General features: G+C 42.0%; 1 protein-coding gene across 2 annotated transcripts in view; it reads right to left on the bottom strand.

Annotated features, from left to right (window-relative positions):
* The window catches only part of LRIG3 (leucine rich repeats and immunoglobulin like domains 3), a 45145-nt gene that overhangs the window by 14836 nt on the left and 8943 nt on the right, over positions 1–21366 (bottom strand). For both annotated transcript variants that reach the window (XM_087442101.1, XM_014786689.2), the window contains exons 4-8: positions 3406–3537; positions 2696–2839; positions 1560–1703; positions 1095–1238; positions 547–690 (exon numbers count right to left, since the gene is read on the bottom strand). In XM_087442101.1, coding sequence (XP_087298227.1) covers positions 547–690; positions 1095–1238; positions 1560–1703; positions 2696–2839; positions 3406–3537 — 708 coding nt within the window. The remainder of the gene's footprint in view (positions 1–546; positions 691–1094; positions 1239–1559; positions 1704–2695; positions 2840–3405; positions 3538–21366) is intronic.

Raw genomic sequence — 21366 nt, 5'->3', positions numbered from 1 at the left:
GTCTTCCAATGATGTAATGCTTCGAATAGGGAATGGAGAAAAGGCTTCTGACAGTGCAAAAATCAAAAGCCCATTGCACAACATGAAAATGAACATTCGAGAGCTTTTTCAAAGGTCAATTAATCCAACTCCCTCTTCTTAGGACAGAGGTCAAGTCTGGATACCACTGGTATGATAAACGGGCATCTTCCTCTGCTGCCCTTTGTCTATCTTTTCGCTTGGGGTAATTTTTAATCTGCATATTATAAAGAAAAATTAGTGGATTTAAAATTGTTTCCCTCTTGAGCGGTTACCAACTTCCTGGAGATCCTGAGAAGGCCAACTGTAATCACCCAAACAATCTGATCGCTGTCCTTTCTAAGCCCTTTAAGAAACACATATGGATGAAATGGACCGATTTTAATCAAACTGATCTGGGAAAGATTAAGACACTACTTCTGAGGCTGCACACATTTCCTTCACAACAAAGGAAATCTGCTTAGAGAAAAGTGGGCACATTTAGGAACCAATTAGGTTCATGGATGGAGAGCAGAATGTGTAACTTACAAAGTCTTTAAACTGGAAAGGCCCCGGAAGGCACAATCAGCGATGTAGCTCACTTTGTTGTTCCCAATGTGCAGTGTATTTAATAAGCTTAGGCCCAGGAAGCTCGAATCATCCAACCTCGACAAGTGATTGAAAGTTAGGTCCCTGTAAAGAAAAAAATAACAAAAACCAAATAATAGCTTTTCTTTTCCAACACAACATGATTTGTTTTCCAAAAAACAGGTAATATACGTAAACCAGAAAAATCCTTATTTTAAAAGTCTACCTTCTTAATAATACACAGATAAACATTATTTCTAATCCTAGTAATTAAATAAAAAACATTCTGTTTATTTGAAAATAACCATCATTGCTTCAGCCTGTGCGCCTCAGACCTGAAACAGCAGAGTTGGCTTCAACTTATCATAATAAAAATATGACTAGGTTGCATGTGAAAAAAGCTGTCACCTTGGAAACTCTGTTATGAAAATTTCACAGATCAGAGGTAAGAAGCTCATGCTCTGGCATGATCCCTGCTCTCAAAGCTGAAGAGAATAAAGGCAACTCACAGCTCACTGAGCTTCTGGCAGAACTCCCAGGCATCGGGGCTGATCTTGGTGATGGCATTCTGGCTGAGATGAAGTTCCTGCAGCATCAGCAGGCCGTAAAGCCAGCCCTTGGTAATCTCCGTCAGGTTGTTATGGTCCAGCTGCCTACATTTACCATAAGAATCAAAAGGAAGATCAAAAGTTCATTATCTTGTCTCTTCAAAGGGGACATATGATTACAACCTACTACACAGTCCCATTGTTACTGGATGTTTAGCTTTTGTGATATAAAGACAGCAGCAAAAAAATTCCATGTGCTTATAAATTCTCAGTCACATTACCTGAAACAAAACTAAATACTAAATTATAAATAAGATGGTAAATTATGAGATTTTAACATAGGATTTCAAATAAAAGCTACTGAATGTTCACTGAGCAATCTACGCTCATAATACCTGCGTAGAAACTGTGAGAACCCACACTTACAAGATTTCCATGTTGCTCAGCCCCCAAAAAGCACCATCCATCAGTTTTGTTACTCCATTTCTTTGCATTTTCAGAGACTTCAGAGCACCAAGCCCTTGGAATGTGAGCCCATCTACATTTTTAATCTTGTTTCGGTTCAGCTCGCTGCATTGGAAATTACAGATAAATGGTCAGCTTATGTGACAAACTCTGGAGGTAGCAATAAAATGTGACATTACTATAATATAGTTAAACCAGCCAGTGTTAAATTACACAGAATGTTTTAAATTTCTAAACATTTTTATTGAGAACCATTTCGATTTATTAGCAGTGAGTGAATTTCCTTCTGCAAAGTGTGATGTATTTTTTGGAATAATACAATATTGAAACTAGACTACACTTTAATTTCTAAACTGATGTCCCTCCGTATAGAATTAAATGAATTAATATTTGTTTTTAAGTTATCCAGCATGAGAACAGCGAATGTCATGTGAAAACACTAGGTCTATTCAGGAGCAGGGCCGTCAAGTTTATCCTGTTCAAGCTGCTCACAAAAGTCGGTCATTCTGTTTCACGATCTTCTTAGTTGAATGCTTTCTCTTTAAGGCAGTCGTTCTCAACACTGGTTGCACCCTGGAGTCACCTGAGGAGTTTTAAAAATTACTGAAGCCTGGATCTTACCCCCAGAGGGTCTAAAGTAATTGGTCTAGGGTGTGGTCTGGGCATTGGGATTTTTAAAAGCTCCCCAAGTGTCTGTAATGTGCAGCCAAGGTTGAAAACCACGATACGGTAGGAGCCTGTTCACAGATCATTCTACCATTATTAACGAGACAGTTCTTTACAGCCACTTAAGCTATCAGAGCCTCCTGCAGTTGTCGGTATTAGTCTCATAAACCACAGCTGTTGAGAGTCCCCATAATTTCTTCAGTGCCACAATGACGCCTTTGTATGGAGACTGCTCAGTGATTACACTGTTCACTCTTCCAGTAACAACCCAAGGAGCCTCGTCAGGCAGGAGCCCGCACTCGGGCTCTCAAAGGGCACTCGGCCACATTCTTGCTTCTCAACTCTTTTTGCCACATTGTGGATTTCAGGGGACAGACACCAAGGGTTTAGAGGAGGTGAGGAAACAACATCTAAGAGGGCATTTTACTTACAGGTGCTGCAGCTGGGGCAGTCTAAACATCTTGGGCGGGATAGCTGAGATTCGGTTCCTGTTTAGCTTCAACACCAGCAGCGTGTTGGCCAAATTGTCAAAATACCCAGGTTCCATCGATGTGACTCGGTTGCTGTTGATATACCTGTTGAAAGTTTGAAGATGAGCTTCCCTTTCTGCTTTCTTTGGAAGCTGAAGTGCATGCATTCTCTATATCATAAAGAATCTCCAGAGAACCTAACCATCATTTGTAACAATGGACACTTAAAATAATCACTCTGTAGGTCCTTGTGGACCAATACTGTAAGATTCACAGATATTTCTCGGGAAAGAGATATTGGAATATTTGAAGGTTACAAAAATTTGTTAGAGATGCTTATCCACTTTTTATGAAATTCATTTACTAATGAAGCACAGAAATGGTTTAATTTTCATTATTTTTTAAAAAGAAGCACTTTTCACCCCATACTGTTTTTCTAACAGTCAAAGGATGTCTAATTTTTTTGTAATTCAGAGGTGTAAACACAAAATGAAGACTGTGGTTATCTGGGCTTATAGCAAATTACAAGTCAGTAAGATAAGAAATTTACATTTTTGATCCACCAGCAGTAAAATAGGCAGAGTTCGTTATACTTTCAAGTCAATTTTTTTAATTATAACACGGTATTTTCAGCATAGGTATAAATTTTTGTTAAAGAAATCTTGACTTACAGATATTTGAGTTGTAGAGGTGGAAATGCAGTTTTAAGCTCTGAAATATTATTGTTGCTCAGGTCCAAAGTTTCGAGGGACCAAAATTGTTTCAGATGTTCAGGTAATATTTCAACAATCCTGTTGCCAGCTCTAGAATCAAAGGATAGCACAGGTAACAGGGTTAATGGTACAACAACCTGAAAGGTGAAAAATATTTTCTATTCCTAACTCGTTCTTCAGAAATATGGAAAACTGATTTTCCATATTTTAACTTTTAAAAGTTAAACAGCAACTCTTTAGTCACTTTGATTTTGCATTAAATAGTAAATCATAATACTAGAATATATGAAAAATATTCCTATATAAATATGGGTGTGTTTAATAGCTGTGGTTATCTAAACACTATGCAAATGGTTTGATTTTTCTTTATGTTATTTTGTTAACAGTCCTTCCTTATCATTTTATTAAGTGGTATGTAAAAATGCCTAGGACCAAGATGGCATTCCGGGCACTGATGTGTTAGTTCCTTCTTCCTTCTTCTTGATTCCTAATCTATTTCTAATTCTTCTCTTGGAAAGTACACACACTACAGGTGCCAATGAACTTAAAATACACGGCTTTCTTAAAGCCATGCTAGAGAGATGTCTCTTTCTTTAAGAAACAGCAAGTTTCAAAGCACTGCCACAGTCTTCAAAACCAGTGGATACGCTCCAGGGCTTTGAATATTACAGAAGTATTACAGAAGAGCACCCCACTCTAAATAATCCCTAGGAGTAATTAGATTAAAAATTTTGACATTAACAATCCGAAACACCAGACCATGATGTCCAATATGGCAGCCCACGTGGCTCTTTAAATTTAAATGAATTAAAATTAAATGTTAAAATTCAGTTTCCTAGTCACAGTAGCCACATCTCAGGTTCTCAACAGCCACATGTGCCTGGTGGCTGTCAAACAGGACAGTTCACATACAGAACATTTCCACTATTTATGTGCACTCTACTAGGCCACAAATGAAAACACAAAAAAGGGGCCAAATCAACGCTCTTAAAAGGTCATCAGCTTCCAAGGGGAAATTCAGCATTCAATGACCATCCTGCTAGCAAACAGGAATTAAACTGATATGCAGTTTAAAGTAGTTAACCTTCACTTAATGAGGAAACTTAGACAATATATCTCCTATACACGTGTATCTTTCTTAGCAACATGCATTTCTACGGCGCTTTGAGTTTCGTCAGCTCTTCTGCATTGTTATAACTCACAGGCCTCGCACCATCTCAGAGGTTCCTGAGGTAGGTGCACTCTGACGTGTTTTCACAAAACCCTGTACTGCATCTCGACACAGCACCTACCCTGGCGGTCTCTGCCACACGGGGAGCTCCTTCCAAGCAGGGACAGGTCTCTACCCCTCTGTCTTAGAATCTGTGCGGAATGTAATGAGGTTGACGACATATCGGACGCCAAGCCCTGTGCTCAGCATTTTTCCTATATTATGCCATTTAATCAATGACATTTCTCTGTTGTAGATATTATAGGTAATACTAAAATCAGGAAACTAGGGCTTCTAACCAAATGAGTCCAAGCACTTCCCAAGCCACCTCACAGAGTAACCGTGTTGGTCCCAAAGCAATCCATGAGGGCTTGTTTCATAGAACAGTTTCAAACATTTTGGCAATTAAGTTCTTCCGTGGAGATGCACCTCCAGAAAGGCCCACCACCTCCGACCCTCGCAAGAACGCTGAACTTCTGGTTTCACACTAATGTGGGGATCCGCACTGGCTCACTGAGCAGTCATCAGGCCAACACCAAGGATGCCCTGGAAACAGAGCACCCCCCAGTCTGTGCTTGCACCCCAGGTAGATAAGGGGGGCCCCCAGGGGTTTGCACGTATTTAGCATCCACCAGAGCGGAAGATCTACCTCCTGAATGTGTGCAAACATCGGGTGCCGCTTTCCCCACAAGAAAGAAGCAGAGGAGAAAATGGGCTGTACGTCTTCTATGGAAACAACAACAAAATAGCAGAACTTCTCAAAATGTTGTTAAAAGCTTCCCTATGTTACTTCTAAGGACTGTGGGGAATCGTCCTTTCTGATCCAAGTCATTGGAGAACTTAACCCCATTTTTTGAAGTAATCCTACACAAGGTAACAAGCATGGGTGGTACATATCTTAAGAGCCGAATTTGTCTGTGATAATAGTAAGATTAAAAAAAAAAAGGATCAGCAGTCCTGTGTACAAGTCACAAATATCAAGCCCCTCAGACTCCCATAAAGTCTTACAGACTTTGTTTAGAGTCAAGTCAGCCATGACCTCTGATTTTGACCATTTCCCACATCTGGATTCGCCAGTGTCTAAACGCCTTGATCTAGCTGTGAGGTAGAGGGTAATGCAAGTGAGACAATTAGTCAACTTCTAGGTCCCGGAGATGGATTTAGTCCCAGAGACAAGCCACAAGGCCTTAGGGTCAGGGTGTGTGGGTTAAACAAAACCACGCTTTTGGGGACAAAAATGTTCTCCTAAATACATAACCCAAATGTTTGCATTACCAGGATGTCCTCCCACAGACAGCTGAGTAACCCCGAAGCACCCCTCTCTCTCCAGCTCCCTCCCCTGTCTCTAGCTGCTACCTCCCATCAAACTCTGCATCTGGTTTTGGCCCCCAGGCTGTCTGGGGCAAGTACAGCTATGCTTATATTTAACAACAACAGGAAAGCAAACGCTCAGCTATAGATTTTTGCAATAAATGGAGCAAATTGTTTTTTTGTGGGAGGGAGAGGGAGACCCACAGGTGTCTATCACATTGGTCAAATAGAGCTACGAGTTAGATTACAGGCCATACAATCTTTGGTTTATATATTCGTTTGTTTATAAGGTAATTATGAACAAGGTATTAAAACTGCCAATTACTTGAGTGACGAATAAAATTTTCCTTGCAGTTAAAGTACGCTCCAGCCAAAGCCAGCAATTTCCTGAACTGCACACCTCCTAAATGGCAGTGTGAAAGTGCTCAGGGAGAGATGGAGCGTGGACAGGGCCGTCTTTGTGAGCACTGCTTCCCAGCACAAAAATCCCTCACAACTGCCAGGAGAATAGTCCCTGTATCACAAAATGAGAACTCTGTCCTAAAGGAATGGAATTAAATCCAAACACCAGTTTCACATTAGCTCTCAGACTAACTAGCAAATAACCACCTGATATGTACCAGTTTAAAAAAAATTTGCTTTATATCATGAAAGAAGGGTTAAAAAAAAAAAGGAGACAACTACATTAAAAATTAGATTAAACAATCTTTTTAATCACTGAAAACCCTCAAAATAAACATATTTCATAATGGAGTGGCTCACAAATAGCTGCTTCTAGAAGACAAAGATTCAATTCAACTCCAGCTTTCGCTTTTCTCCAAATATGGGTAAATGCCAAAACTGATGAACACGTTAAAAGCATTGCAGTTAATTAATAGTTTTGGCGGGAAATGTGCAATGCTTTAACAAAAAACAAAACACACTGTGTGAATACCTTTTTCCATTACTTAAGTTAATGTGGAAATGCCATCTTTCCATTGTTCAAAGATCACAATATGGTACTGCAGGTATTGGAAGGTATTTCAGCCCTGTGCATATGCATCTTAAGGACTACGAATATTTTGGTCATCTATGTCTGTTGATAGTACAAGGTGTTCCACAGTCAAACCATTGCTGAGGTCAAGTATAATTAGTCCCTTGTGGACTTATCCCTGGGGGCTTGGTTGGTAGGAACGAAGATGGTTCTCTCAGGCTTCCAAGAGGCCACAGGAAAAACAGGATTGTCACGTATTTCAGCCTTGGCTTCTCAGGCCCAACAATAATGGTTCTACTTTCTCGCTAATTTCACCTTTCAGCCTTCTTTGCCAAATACCTTTAAAATGCAGAGGCAAACAAGACTTACCATTTTCTTATGATGGTATTTGCTCTTAGAGTGCTGAAGATCTAACAATGAACGAGACGGATCTAGTCCCTGACCTCACGGAGCTTAAATTCTAGTGGAGGAGAACCGGCTGGCAAATGGGGGCAGTCACCAGAGTGAGAAGATAGTGTAGAGATGGGAGGAGATGAGAGCAGGTCAAGGGGAGCCCTGTAAACCATGTTAGGCATTTGGGCCTTATTTCAAGATGAAGTAAGGGGAGGAGGATGGAGGATTTCAAATGGTGGGGTGACTATATCAGACGTGCATCTTAGAAAGGCTGCTCCAGCAGCACTGACAGAAAGACTGGATGGGAGGCAGGCAAGACCAGGCACAGAAGCACCATCTGCAGGAGCAGAGGACAGATGATGGTGTGTTAGGGTGATGGTGACTGTCTGCCTAGATGCCCACTTTGGGGTGAAGCACTGCTCTTCCTCTGGTTCCCAGGGCACAGGGTCTGCTTGTCTCCTCCCCTGACATACAAGCTCGGGTTTCCAGCTCTGCAGCCTCTGGCCCCGGGGACCCAGTTCAGAGTCCCATTCCCTCTGTCTGTCACTGCTGCGCTGTGTGTTGCTGATATAGGAGGCCTTCCAAAGCACGGAGTGCACACTAGCGACCCCGCTTGCTCAGGGGTGAGATGTTCCCGACCAGGACAGCCCAGGACTGGCATTTTAATGTGTCTGTAATCACTAGGAAAACGGAAAAATGTGCTATTCTCATATGTAAGAAATATGCTTGTTTGTTCTGATACTCTGAACACCTGCACTAAATGTAAACCTGGGCTAATTTATGAGCTTAGAGACAGGACCACTTCGTGTGACGATGAGTGGTTCTACCTTGTGACTCACTGTCGTCTCCAGAAAGCCTATGAGTCTCAAAAGAACTTCATGCACTCTTGGAAGGAGAGTCACAGAGTGAAATATTCTTTGTTAGTGAGGAACCAGAATATCAGGTTTTTTCACACTGGAATTCCTGAACCAATTAAACTGTAGCTTCTTGATGAATAAGAACTATCTGTCAATAGTCTGAACTGTCTCCTACCCGTTGCACAAGATAACAGGCAGCTTAAGGCTTCGCAGCCATGATGTGTAAAGACACGCAATCCTGGCTACTTCAAAAAGGTATGTGCATGTGGCATTTTCCTTGTAGAGACGGTGTTTGCGGTGAAATTTAATTTGAAACCTTTTTTTTTTATATGTTGCAATGCCCTCTTTTCTTAGAATGCATTACTCTAACCACATCCCTTAAGTCCAATTCAGTCACTGCAGCTAACAAATTGCTGAATCCGTGGTCATTCCATACACCCAGAGCAAGCATATTAACTGTATTGACTGGGCTGTCGGCCTGGCCCCAAGGAAATACTGATTTCTATATATAACTTGCAAGCAACCAGTTTAGCACCATTTATAAAGGAATTACAAGTTGTTAAAGAAAACACTACATTTTGCAAACATGTAGTGTTAAAGGTCACTTAGATTTCCAACAATAATCCCCTGCCACCAAAAAAAAAGCTTCCTTGAAAACTACCTTGCCTGCAATAACTAACACCCCATAATATTAGGCTTCTTTTAACAAAGAGACTTGGCAAGCAAAGAACCTCTCCCATGCAGATAAAAATAAACTGTCTCTGCTCATCTTTTTTCTAAAAAGGTAATTAAGAAGTTTCATTAAAAGAACACATGTTTAGACTGGTCCACTGGTACTGTGGCATCAAAGAATAAAGCCAACTGAGGAATCTTTTGGAAGGAGAAAGATTCTTGATTAAGAATTAATGATACTAACTAAGCAGCAAATGAGCCACTGTAAGAAGCAGAGTCAGTTCTTTCGGTAAAAGCCAGGTCACAACATAAAATACAATGATCTTTTAGGATCACAAACATGATAAAGATGGTCACAATGTTTTAATACAGAGGTCCTACAATAATCAGGCCCTATTCTTGTGCCAATTTTAACACATGTTAAAAATGCAAAAGAAATATGGGTCAAAAACCCATTCACACTACATGCAAAACTACCCTTTTTGATCCCCAAGCGTAAATTCAATTTCGCCCTTTATGGAAACAGAAATTTAAGGGGAAATCCCTTAATTTAGGATGCTAAAGAAGATCCTTACTAAACAATTATTTTAATCTGAAATAATTTAATTATGTATAAAAATTATCTCTAATTTAGTGAAGTTTAAAAATTTTCCCTACCTCTCTTTTGAGGCAGAGGCCTTCCACAGCCATTTTCACATGCCAGACCACTGCTGTGGTTAAGCTGTGAGCTTGAGTCTTCCCAGTAGCTTGCAATTTACTTGTGAGAAGAGCAAACTTCTAATTCATCTTTGGTTCCCAGAACTCAGGATTAAATGAATGGGCTAAAGACCCTGAAGTGACCAAGGAATTAGGATTAGTCCAGAAACTCTAGGTCAAACTTTAGATTGGCCCATAAGGATTATCTAAACTGTGGCTCACCGTGCACACGTACATCAGAAAACGGTATGACCATTATAGCTGCCACCAGAAAAAGTCAACACGAAACTGTGATTCCATACGTTAATCAACCTGTTAAAAGAAGGGTCCCTTTGGGCCGGCCCCGTGGCTTAGTGGTTAAGTGCGCGCGCTCCGCTGCTGGCGGCCCGGGTTCGGATCCCGGGCACGCACTGACGCGCCGCTTCTCCGGCCATGCTGAGGCCGCGTCCCACATACAGCAACTAGAAGGATGTGCAGCTATGACACACAACTATCTACTGGGGCCTTGGGGGGAAAATAAATAAATAAAATCTTTAAAAAAAAAAAAAAAAAAAAAAAAAAAAAAAAAAGAAGGGTCCCTTTGAAGCAGCAATTCCAACCACAGCTCCCCAGCGAGGAGACTGATTCTGTTCCTGGTCCTCTGTCTTGATCTACTACACTTGGTGAATCTTGATTTTCTCATCTGTCAATGGGAGGAAATGAAACGGAATGACCTCTTCCAGCTCTGAAGAGTTGTGATTCTGGACTGGGTGACAAACACTGCAAATGACAGATTTGTTACAGAGGCTTCATACAATCATGTTAAAACTGCAGCCTCTTACAGAACCTGGCCTCACTTTGGGGGGATTTCACCTCTTTCTTCTGTTGGAGTCCCACCGCCTGGCTGCCCAGTTTTCCTCTTCCTTGGTTTACTCCCTCATTTCCCTGGGGCATATCCTCCATTAACCTTCCAAGAAACCAAGTGTAGAGGTATGTTGTTGTTTTTTTTTTTAAATGTTTGGAAATGTCTTTATAGGACTGACAGTTTGGGTGTGTAAAGAGTTTAGATTAGAAACGATTTTCCCGGGCCGGCCCCGTGGCTTAACGGTTAAGTGCGCGCGCTCTGCTACTGGCAGCCTGGGTTCGGATCCCGGGCGCGCACCAACGCACTGCTTCTCGGGCCATGCTGAGGCCGCATCCCACATACAGCAACTAGAAGGATGTGCAACTATGACATACAACTATCTACCAGGGCTTTGGGGAAAAAAACAAAGAGGAGGAGGATTGGCAATAGATGTTAGCTCAGGGCCAGTCTTCCTCAGCAAAAAGAGGAGGATTAGCACAGATGTTAGCTCAGGGCTGATCTTCCTCACAAAAAAAAAAAAAAAAAAAGACAGAAAAGATTTTCCCCTATGATTTGCAGACATTGTTTTACTCTATTACAGCAATCACGGATGTAAGTTTGAGGAGCCAGAGCCCGTGCTGATTCCCCACCCCAGAGTTTCTCAAACTTAGCAGGCATCAGAATTGGGGGGAGGGGCTTCTTGAAGCACAGATTGTTGAGCCTCATCCTCAGAGTTACTCTTCCGGTAGGTCTGGGTGGGACCTGAGAATCTGCATCTCTACCAGGTTCCCAGGTGATGCTGATGCTGCTAGGAGCACACCCGGAGAGCCACATCAGTCCTTCTAGGGGACTGGCTTTGTGTTTTATTTTTTTCCTCCTCTCACAGCTTCTCTTTACTCCTGGTATTCTGAAATTGCACAGTAGTGTAAGTCTTTTTTCTTTTTTCATTTGCTGGCACTCCATAGGGCCTTTCAACCTAGAAATGTGAGTTTCTTGGTTCTGGGAAATTTTTTTATATCTTTGATAATTTCCTCTCTCCTATTTCCACAGATGTCTCTTTGTGGAATTCCAATTAGATGGTGTTAGACTTCTTACCCGATCTTCCTATTTTCTCATTTCTTCCTCTCCTGTTTTCCATCACTTTGTCTTCTGGTTCTTCTTTTTGAGAGTTTTTCAACATTCTTCCAACACTTCTATGACCACCACTTTTTAAAGCGTCTGTTGTTATATTTTTAACTTTTAAGAGTTCCTCCTTATTTTCTGAATATTCTTTTTTATTATCACTATTTTCCACCTTTCTTTTCTTGTTTTGTAGCTATAACATCTCTCCTCTCTCTCCAGAGATATTAGGTGGTTCTGAAGTTCCCTCTCCTTCCATGGTCTCTGGTTCCCTTTTCCCGTTTGTTTCAGACCCTGACTTCACTGTTAGAAACATCTTCAAAAGTCTGGTGATCACTGGCTTTCCATTCAGTTAATAAAAGGCAGCCCTCAAAAGCTTACCGAGGGCTGTGTGGAATGGACGTGTTGACTAGTGATTCTCCCCCCAGGTGGTGAAGGGGTACCTATTTCATGATGGGATCTCCACGTCTTGCTGCTCAAATCCTCCAATGTCCCGTCTGGTGGTGTCAGCATGACTGCTAGTGTCTGGGAGGGCCAAGAGGAAAATAAGCTGTGGGGGTGGGGGGTGGGTGTTCACCCTCAGTATTCAGATTTGACTTAATTTCCCCGAATGCAGAATATGCTGTCCTCAGTCCCCACCCCTTGCCCTGCTGGGTCTGTGTCCCAAATTCCAGGGATTTTCTGTTTCAACTCTCCAGGGAGTAAACTTTCAGTTTGCTGCTGCCTAAAGGGAGGGGCAGTCACAGGGCTTTGAGGAGGAGGAACCTGGTGGAGGAACCTGGAGGTCTGACTGCTTTTTATAAAAGAGTTTCAACCAATCCCCCATTTTCAGTCCCACTCTGCATCCCCACTTTCACAGGTTTTGAATTCCCGAACTAGTCCGAGTCTCTGTAGCAAAAAAATGTTGGCTTCTTCCGGGATCCACTTTACTTTCTCCTTTAAGTCAGTTACAATTTGTCTGTTTGCTTGCAAAATTTTTATGGCATCTTTCATTTGGAATGTCTCCTCTCCTATTTTCTTTGTTCCCGTCAGTGTGCATTTTTTTAGTCCTTTACTTGCATTTTAAGGGGGTTTTAGGAAGGAACAGAGTGAAATGTGTGCATTCAGTCCACCATGCCTAATAAGTCTTCAACAGAAACCCAATCAAAGAATAAAACCAACTTTTCTCTAAAACCCATAATAAACCACAAACCCTTCCCTCAAAAAAGTTACTGTAATTTCTTTACTGAAGAATCATCCATCTTAGATTTGTATAAGAGATTTTAACCAAACATTAGCCTATATAAAGAATTTTCACTTAAGACGATAGTTCGAACTGGAAAACACGGCATCATTATTCTGAACTTCAAGTTAATAAGTAGTAATCACATAGAGGATTACGTCTGTGTGAACACATCAGGCCAAAGAAATGTCATTTTACTTTCTGATATGGTTCACAGACCAATGGACTACGAACATCGCAGACACAGAATGTCTTGATTTCACCAAGTATTTAACTTCTCCTTGTGAATAAGACATAGAAACGGTGGTGATGGTCCTACAGGCATGAGTTCACATCCCTTGTTTTTATCCACAGATTGCCACGGACCTTTAGGGAAGAAGCTGCTAGTGGCTGCTACTGGGTCCACCTGTAGCCCTGTGCTGTCAACATTTGTTATGACTATGGATAGAGGTGTGAATAACCAAGTGCAAATGCCAAAGAACTACAACTCACCCATGGGATGAATCATGATCCCAACCCTCCCCATGTACTAAAATGATGGTCTAGAAGCAACTAGAAAAATTAAGCCGGGATAAGGCAGTGTTTTGAATTTTTAATCAATCATTTTAAAAGGCCTATTTGAAAGCAATTCTTATGAAAATGACGATAGACTTAAGGATCTCAGCTGACCACAACTCAATATGAGCCAATAACACAACACGGTCAATAAAATGCTAACATAATCTCAAACTTCATTAATGTCCAGGATTCTGGTCAAGGGAGATGATCCCATCATATTCTGCATTAGACCCCATCTCAACTGTCTTGTTCCGGGCCCCATATTTTACACTGTCACACTAGACGAGGTGTGTGAGAGGAAGACTTTAAGAGTCCAGACCTGCACTGTCCAGTATAATAGCCACAGGCCACATGTGGCTATTTAAATTTAAATGAAATTAAAACTCAATTCCTCAGGGACACTAGCCACATTTCAAGTGTTCAATTTCCCCGTGTCTAGTGGCTACCACAGAGGACAGCACAGATACAAAACAATCCCTTCACTGCAGAAAGGGCTGCTGGACTGCACTGGTCTCGACGTCATGTCATATAAGATATGGGATATGGAAGTTGAGCCAGGAGAAGAGAAAGTTTTAAGAAAACCTTATATTTTAAGACTTGTCATTATTATTATGTAGAAAATAGAAGGACGTTGTTCTTCCCAGCACACAGAGCGAGGATAAAAGGGAGAAGCTGCAGACGGGCAGAGCTCAGCTTAACAAATAAAAAGTCCCAGCAATCAGAACTACTCACAGTGGAAGGGCTCCTCCCCAAAAAGCGAGCTTCTGTCCCTGGAAGTGCTCAGGGGAGCCTGGATAACCTCTCTTCCAGAGATTTCTCCACAGGGAGAAAGGTGTCTTCCAATTCTAAGTTACTAGGCTTGCACGCAGACGCCCAAAACTAACAAAAAATGGGTTACGACCAGTTATATAACATAGCAAACTGTTTCTAATCCCCCTCACCATTTTATACAATCAATTGACTACTCTCTCGATTCTGTGAACATCCATTCACCTTTAAAGAACACTGCCCTCTACTTCTAGGCCAATACCCTGTGCAGGATTACATGGCAACCAGTGACTAAGCTCAAAAAGCATCTCATTTTTTCTAAAAAATTACGCTCTTTTTGATTCTACTCCATACATTTGTTATAACAACATTTAAAATTGCTCGTGACAGAAAATCGACAGTCCAAGAATGCACACCAAGTTTATCCTGTGCTGTACAGTACTGGCAGCATGAATATTATTACCTTAATATTTCATTGTGCCTTCAACCTCACTCCAGAGACTTCTCTGTCTACGGGCTAAAGTGTCACAGAGAGGGAGGGAGACCGCCAGGCAGGTGATTTTAAGTGCTATAAAGGAGGTGCGTATATTTATAATTGCCTTTCCTTTCATGTGTTGAATTTAGTACCTAAGCAACTTTCAGCCAGCCAAAGAAGGGGTGGTACTGCTTAGAGGCCTGTTTCATTGTCTTGGTCTCTCTATCCAACTACAGCCCTGAACCTCTGGTCTACGAAAGATAGCAGAGATACTCAAATAAGGAAGAGGAGGAGGACAAGTAGGCCAGGACAGAGAAGCATGTTGAATCTTGCCACCCTGATCATGAAAAGCAACTGGCTGTAACTTCATTGTTTTGTCTGTGTTGGCAGCAGAAGCTTCACTCAGCATAGAGAATCTCTGGCAGAAGTTGTACTTGATACTTCAAAGCTGCAATCAAAACGGCTAGAATGAAGTTGAGGGAAGGGCTAAAAAATGGTGTAGGTTCAGGATAAACATTGGAAATACAGGAGCTTTTGTGGCAAGCTATTCTGGAAGTTCAAGTTCAAGGGACGGGGGTCAACTTTATGGGCTCCAAGAACCACTACTGAAGAAAGCTACCCAGGGGATCACTGTGTCAAATCTAAGAACGTTGTTAGCTTGGAAAAACCAAGTTTTGTTAATGAAAATTTTAAGTGTGTCGGAAGAGGCAGGAGCAGAAAGGTTAACTGAACAGTTTCTTCTACAATTAATTATATATATTAATTTGGACTGGGCCATCCATTCGGTCATTCCTCTAACAAACACGTACTGAGTGCCCACCATGTGCCAGGCTCGGTGCTACTGCAAGGGTTACAATGGGTTAGAAACAGACGTGATCTCAGCTTTTCTGAAGTTTCACTCTGGTGGGGGAGATGGACATTAAAGAGTCACACATATGCAACTGAAAAATATGACTGCTTATATGATAATCAAGTAGACATTGTAAATAATAGAGACGTGAAAATGTATAAGGGGAAACCTAAGTCTGAGTTAACAGAAGTTGGGGGAGTGAGTATTCTAGGCAGAGGGACAAGCCAGTGCAAAGGACCCGAGGCAGGAACAAGCTGGCACATTCCTACAAGTGAGGACTGATTCTAGAGAAGGCTCAACAGGAAAGAAGACTCAGATCACACAGAGCATTGTATGTCTTGAGAATGATTCTGCTCTTGATCTAAGGGCAGTGGGAAATTCCTGAGGGGTTTAAAGAGCTGTGACATGATCACAAATCTATGTTTGGAATACGGTTATTCTAAATTGAGAATTCAGAAGCCTCGCAAACTTGTATTCTGAGGACCAGTTTATGATTAAATGTGAAGATGAACTTAGAGAGTGTTTGTCACAAACACAGCTCTGTGTATGGTAAACTCTCTTTTATGTGCAAATCATATACAAACATTTTAAAATCCAATAAAAGAATATAACACAATAGTAAGATGTTTATGTGTTTATTTTGTAGGACTCGAGCTTCATGAGCGTATTTCATTAAACACAGTAACGTCTGGCTTGTTTGTACTGGGGAGGGCTGTAGCCCGCTAATGCAACGTCCTTTGCGTATGAAGACACTAGTCCATTCATCCACATCATAGAGCAGACATTCTGGGATGAGTTTTTCAGTTAAGGTGGTCAAATTCCATGGGTTCATCTATACCCAGAAGTGGGTAAAGATGGGATATGGTTTGTGTCCACTTAACCAGAACAAAGCTCCCTGATTCCCCAGAAACGTAACTTCTAATTTTGGTTGAAGCTTCTCCCCAACTTCCTTAATTAATATGACAAGCTGGTGACCTCCTTTCAAATACTGACTTAGATAGGCTTTGGTTTAAAAAAAAAAACAACTAACAACTATCTGAGCTATACTGCTTAGTTATAAAATTACTTGGCTATATTATCACTTGAAAATGTACATGATGGTTGCCTTCCCTATATGCAGCTTTATCTCCGAGCTGTGAACTATTAAAATATCAATATATTTTAAAAGTTATAAATTGAGTTTGATGAATTATTTAAATAAACTCTATGCCATGCAACCAAACAACAGTCTCTGAAATCACTGTCTCCCAAACTGGTTTTTTTATTAGTCTGATTTTTGGAATGTAATAAGAAATGCAACTTAACATGGTGCTGTGTTCAATACACAGATAACAGAATACTGCAGATCTGATTTCTAAACACTAGTTCAACTCTACTCTTTATCATACAGAAGTCAATGCTCAGATGACTCCCATCCCATGGCCAATTTCCTTTTGTGGAAAAAAGATACATGGCCCTAACATATAGCAGGGCTCAGAGCACAGAACAGCTCTAAGGATGGATGGATAACAGGTATTTGGCAAGTCATAACTGTTAGTTATCAAAGTTACACTACTTATGTGTCTTTATGGCACTTGATTTTGAACATGAACACTGTTTAATGACTACTTAGAAAAGAGGAGACACCGATCCTGTGCTTAATTGAAAGGTAGTCATTTCATTCCCCTGCTTAAAAAAACAGTCCTTTACCACCCCAAACCTGTAAACCACCTAAGCTGATGCCTACCAGCTTCCCCAAGTCTCCTTCCTTCTCCTCCCCCTCACACTCCACAAATATTGAAACCACAGCCCTCCTCTGCACAGGACAGCCCCAGGCATCTCGCCAGCATCCAGGGCATCCCTCTGCTGGAGCATCTCTCTATGGTCCGTCTTCCCCTGCTATTCCTTACTCAAAGCCCCTTGAGGGCAGAGGCCAAGTCCTATTTTCCTTTGTTCCCCAACATTTAGCACATAGCAGGCAGTGGTGTTGGGCACTTTGAACAGCTCAAAATCCACCTTAGAGGGTACACAAGGCCTTGGACTAGAAATATTGTTCAGTTCTTAATTATAATAGAGCGCTCACCAATTTTCTTGAACTATATGAAGAGACCAAAAGTTTTCCTAAAAATTCATCCCAAATGCAAAGTTCTTGCTCCCTCCCTCATCCACTGCTGCCAGGATAATGGGTCTAAATCCTGCCTTCCTTCTGTGACCCTCCTGTTCGAGAATCCTCCTTGGCCCACTGCCTCTAGTCTCGGCTCCTCTGCCAAGCTCACTGCAAGTGTAACGGGAGCAGCTGCTGCGGCTCACACTCTCCAGAGCCGTTTCATGTACGTTATGCCATTTGATCCTTCACCGGAACCAGAGATAGCCAGGCAGACACCTGACACTGTTTTTACAGATAAACAAAGGAGAGTTAATTAACTCTGCCTAAGGTCAGATGGGCCACTAGTGTGAGACAAGACAATCCCCAGCTCAGGTCTCTTCACTCGTGCACAAGGGCCATGATCTCTACCGTCCGCTCAGATCTTTAATGAGCACCTCCTATGTGCCAGAGACCGGCTGGGCCGCTGAGGGGACAAAAGCTCAGTGAGACAGGAGTCCTACGCTGGAACGAGATGTGTGACAAATGCCACCGGAGAACCACACACACTGCACTTGTAGGAGTTTCAAAACCAAAGAAAAGAAAAATCACCACCCTTCTCAGAAGTTTACAGTAACTATTGTTCGTGCCACATGAACTGCCAATACTCCTTCCCACCCAGGACTGTTCTCTGTAGCAGATACACCCCTGAGGGAGGAGCATGACTCGCATGCTTTCCTGCATCCCAAAGCATCTCCAATACAGGAGCACACGTGATGTCATGGAACCACATCTCACAGGGCACTGGGTTCCAAAGCCAGTGGATGGGGCAAAACCATCTATCGTTAATACACCCCTGAAGATCCCTTAATGCCCTGGGAACATAACTTTACGCAGACATATTCTACTACCCCATCCCCGCCCCTCCCTTCTCAATGAGTCCTATAGGGCCAGTATTTCCTTCAGCGTCGGAACATATCAATTTTGTGTTTTGTTGCTGTTCCTGTTGTTTTGTATTTTGAATTTTTAGTTCAAGACCTGATGATGTAGTTCACATGTGTGTTGGGGACAGGGGCTACGAAAATCCTGTGTCTCTGAAGACCAAGGTCATCCTCAGTGGGCCAAGATGTTCACACTTAGGCAAACGGCAAAGGGGACTTTTATTCCCCACAAACTTTCGTTTCCCACACACTCCAGGGCATGTGCTCACTGGCTCGAGTAGGGAGCTGAATCCTGACACTACTTAAATTACTTCTCTTGCTCTTTTCTCTTTAATTATTGTTATTGCTGTTGTTATAATTAATTATATTATTATTTATTTTTTGTTGTTGTTGAGGAAGATTTGCCCTGAGCTAACCCCTGTGCCAATCTTCCTGTATTTTGTATGTGGGTCACAACCACAGCATGGCTTGACGAGTGGTGTAGGTGTGCACCTGGGATCTGAATCCATGAACCAGGGCCACCAAAGCAGAGCATGCAGAACTTTAACCACTCAGCCACGGGGCCAGCTCCATAATTATTATTATTTTTTTTTTTTTTACCAAGCATGTATAGTTGAACACAAGTAAAACACAGGTAAAGCTTTGTCTCCACTGTAAATCTTTAGCCACTAGTTTACTCAGTTTACAGTAGATCTGTAAGAATAATGCTAAGTGCATGTGGCTGTTCCATAAATATTCTTTAATTCGTTCACTAATTACCCACCAACTGTATGCCACACACTTGTTTTAAGCGCTGGGGAAAGCAAGGGTCAGCCATAGAGGCCTCCAGTCATGTCAGGGAGAAAAATACAAACAAAATCATTTCATTACCATCTAACAACTGCATGTACAAGGCAAGACGGGCCTGGACAGGGCAGGGGAGGCTTAAGGAGATGAGCCCCCCTCCCCGAAGCACATATGGCCCCCTCCCTCACCTTCAGGCCCTGATTCAGTGTCATGTTCCCAGTGAGCCCCTCCACAAGCTCCCATTTAAACCTGTAAACCCTCTCCCACCACACACCCTCCCACACCTCTCTCTGCTTTATTTTCCTCCCCAGCTGCTTATCCTTCTGATCCCATCTCTTGTTTTACTTCTTATCCTTCTCCCTCCATGAGAGGGTGGGCTCCACGAGGGCAGGGATTTCTGTCTGTTTTGTTGAATCTCGACCCTAAAACAGCACCCAGCACATAGCAGGATTTGGTTAATATTCAAGAAGAAGCCTTTCCTGACCACATACAGGGCACCGGTCAGAGTGCTCTGTCCCTCTGTCCTTTCTTTTCCTTCACAGCATTTATCAAGAAGCTCAAGTTTTCTTTCCTTTTCAAATTTGTTTATTTATTTATTTTCCTCGCCCCTCACTAGAATGGAAGCTTCATGACAAGCGAGTTTGTCTGCTGTGTTCACTACCGTGCTCCCAGCACTTAAAATAGAGCCTGGCACTGTTTATTTATTCCATAAATTTTACCTGAATGAACGATCATCACCCTCATGACCGCAGCTCATAGTCACCAAGCACTCAGTGTATCCCAGATGGTTTTATGTGTATTCTGTCTCCCAACCCTCACAACAAGCCTATGAGTAGGCATTACTATTATCCTCATTTTATAGATGAGGAAACACTGACAGACACACAAAAACTTGCCCAAGGTCACAAACTCAGCAAAAGGAAGAGACAGCAATTAACTCCAAGCCATCTGACTTGAGCTTTGCTTCTGATCCCCGTCCTATGGACATAACAGAGCTGCACTGTAGATGGACAGTGCCATTATCACTCCTGGTCTAGTGCATGGGTATCCTCATCATCTGCCCCCTCTAAACCATCCTCCTTACACCTCCAAGCCATTCTCCACACTAAAGCCAGAGTGACATTTCCCATAGCAAATCTGACCCCCTCACTCTGCTTTCAATCTCTTCAATGGCTTTCCACTGATAGAGCACACATGTGAGGGTCCCTCCAGCAAAGGTGATCAATATTCGTAATAACCTCTCTAGAAGAATGACAATGTCGTCTCCAGGAAAATGACAGATTATGAAAAAAATGATGGGCTTGAGAGAAATGCTCTCCCTTTGAGATAAGAAATGAGAAAAGGCTTATTTGACTATGATAAACTGGGCCCTATCAGTAATTCCAAAAATATTTATACAATCTGATCAGAATCAGCAAGGTAGATGTATTAAAATGGATATTCCTGAGCCCCACTCAAACCCATTAATTCAGAATCCCTAGAGATGGGGTCAGGAAATCTACATTTTTAACAAATACCCCTTTGACACTCACTGATCTAGACCTTTTCAACTCTAAGACACCAGGTATCTGCACGTTGGGCAATTCTGTATAAACCATCAATGTCAAGACTTAGACCCAGCTAGCTCTATTTCATGACCACTAAGGGCCCTTTTGTTCATGAATAATGTTATATAACTCACAGATTCAAACCTGCCCTAACCCAGGTCACAGGTTTCAAAAATGCCCAACGCTTGGGCAGCTCATGCCAATCACAGGAAGCCAGAACTACCACGTCTGGTAAAGTCAACTTACTTATGCCAGGTCAACAGTTTTACTACTAGACATGTTCATTCCAAAGATTATTCCATTTCTTCCCTTAAAATACACCTCCTGCCATGGCTAGGAAATTGTGAGAGAAAAATAAACAAAAAACACAAACCATGTCTTGCCCTGAGCATGCCAGTTGACTGCTGAGCTAGAACAGTGTGGGATTCAAAGAAAAGCAAGCCTATGCAGGTCTTTTACATTCTGAAAGATTCTAAAAAACGTCAGAGATGAGCTTTGTTCACAGGGAAGTTCAATGCTCATCCAACCATCAACCCAAGACCCTGGCATTTTGCCAGGCTTCCCTGACATTACCAGGACTGGTCCCTACATGAATTCATCTTTGGACATGGGGCGCCATCTGACCCAATATTAGCTCCTGGCTCCTGCAGCTGAGA

Source organism: Ceratotherium simum, chromosome 17 (assembly GCF_057802395.1).
Source record: "Ceratotherium simum simum isolate JZ-2026a chromosome 17, ASM5780239v1, whole genome shotgun sequence".
NCBI classification, from domain to species: Eukaryota; Metazoa; Chordata; class Mammalia; order Perissodactyla; family Rhinocerotidae; genus Ceratotherium; species Ceratotherium simum.
The sequence above is the reverse complement of the archived record's forward strand: the minus strand, read 5'-3'. Positions and strand labels throughout refer to the sequence as shown.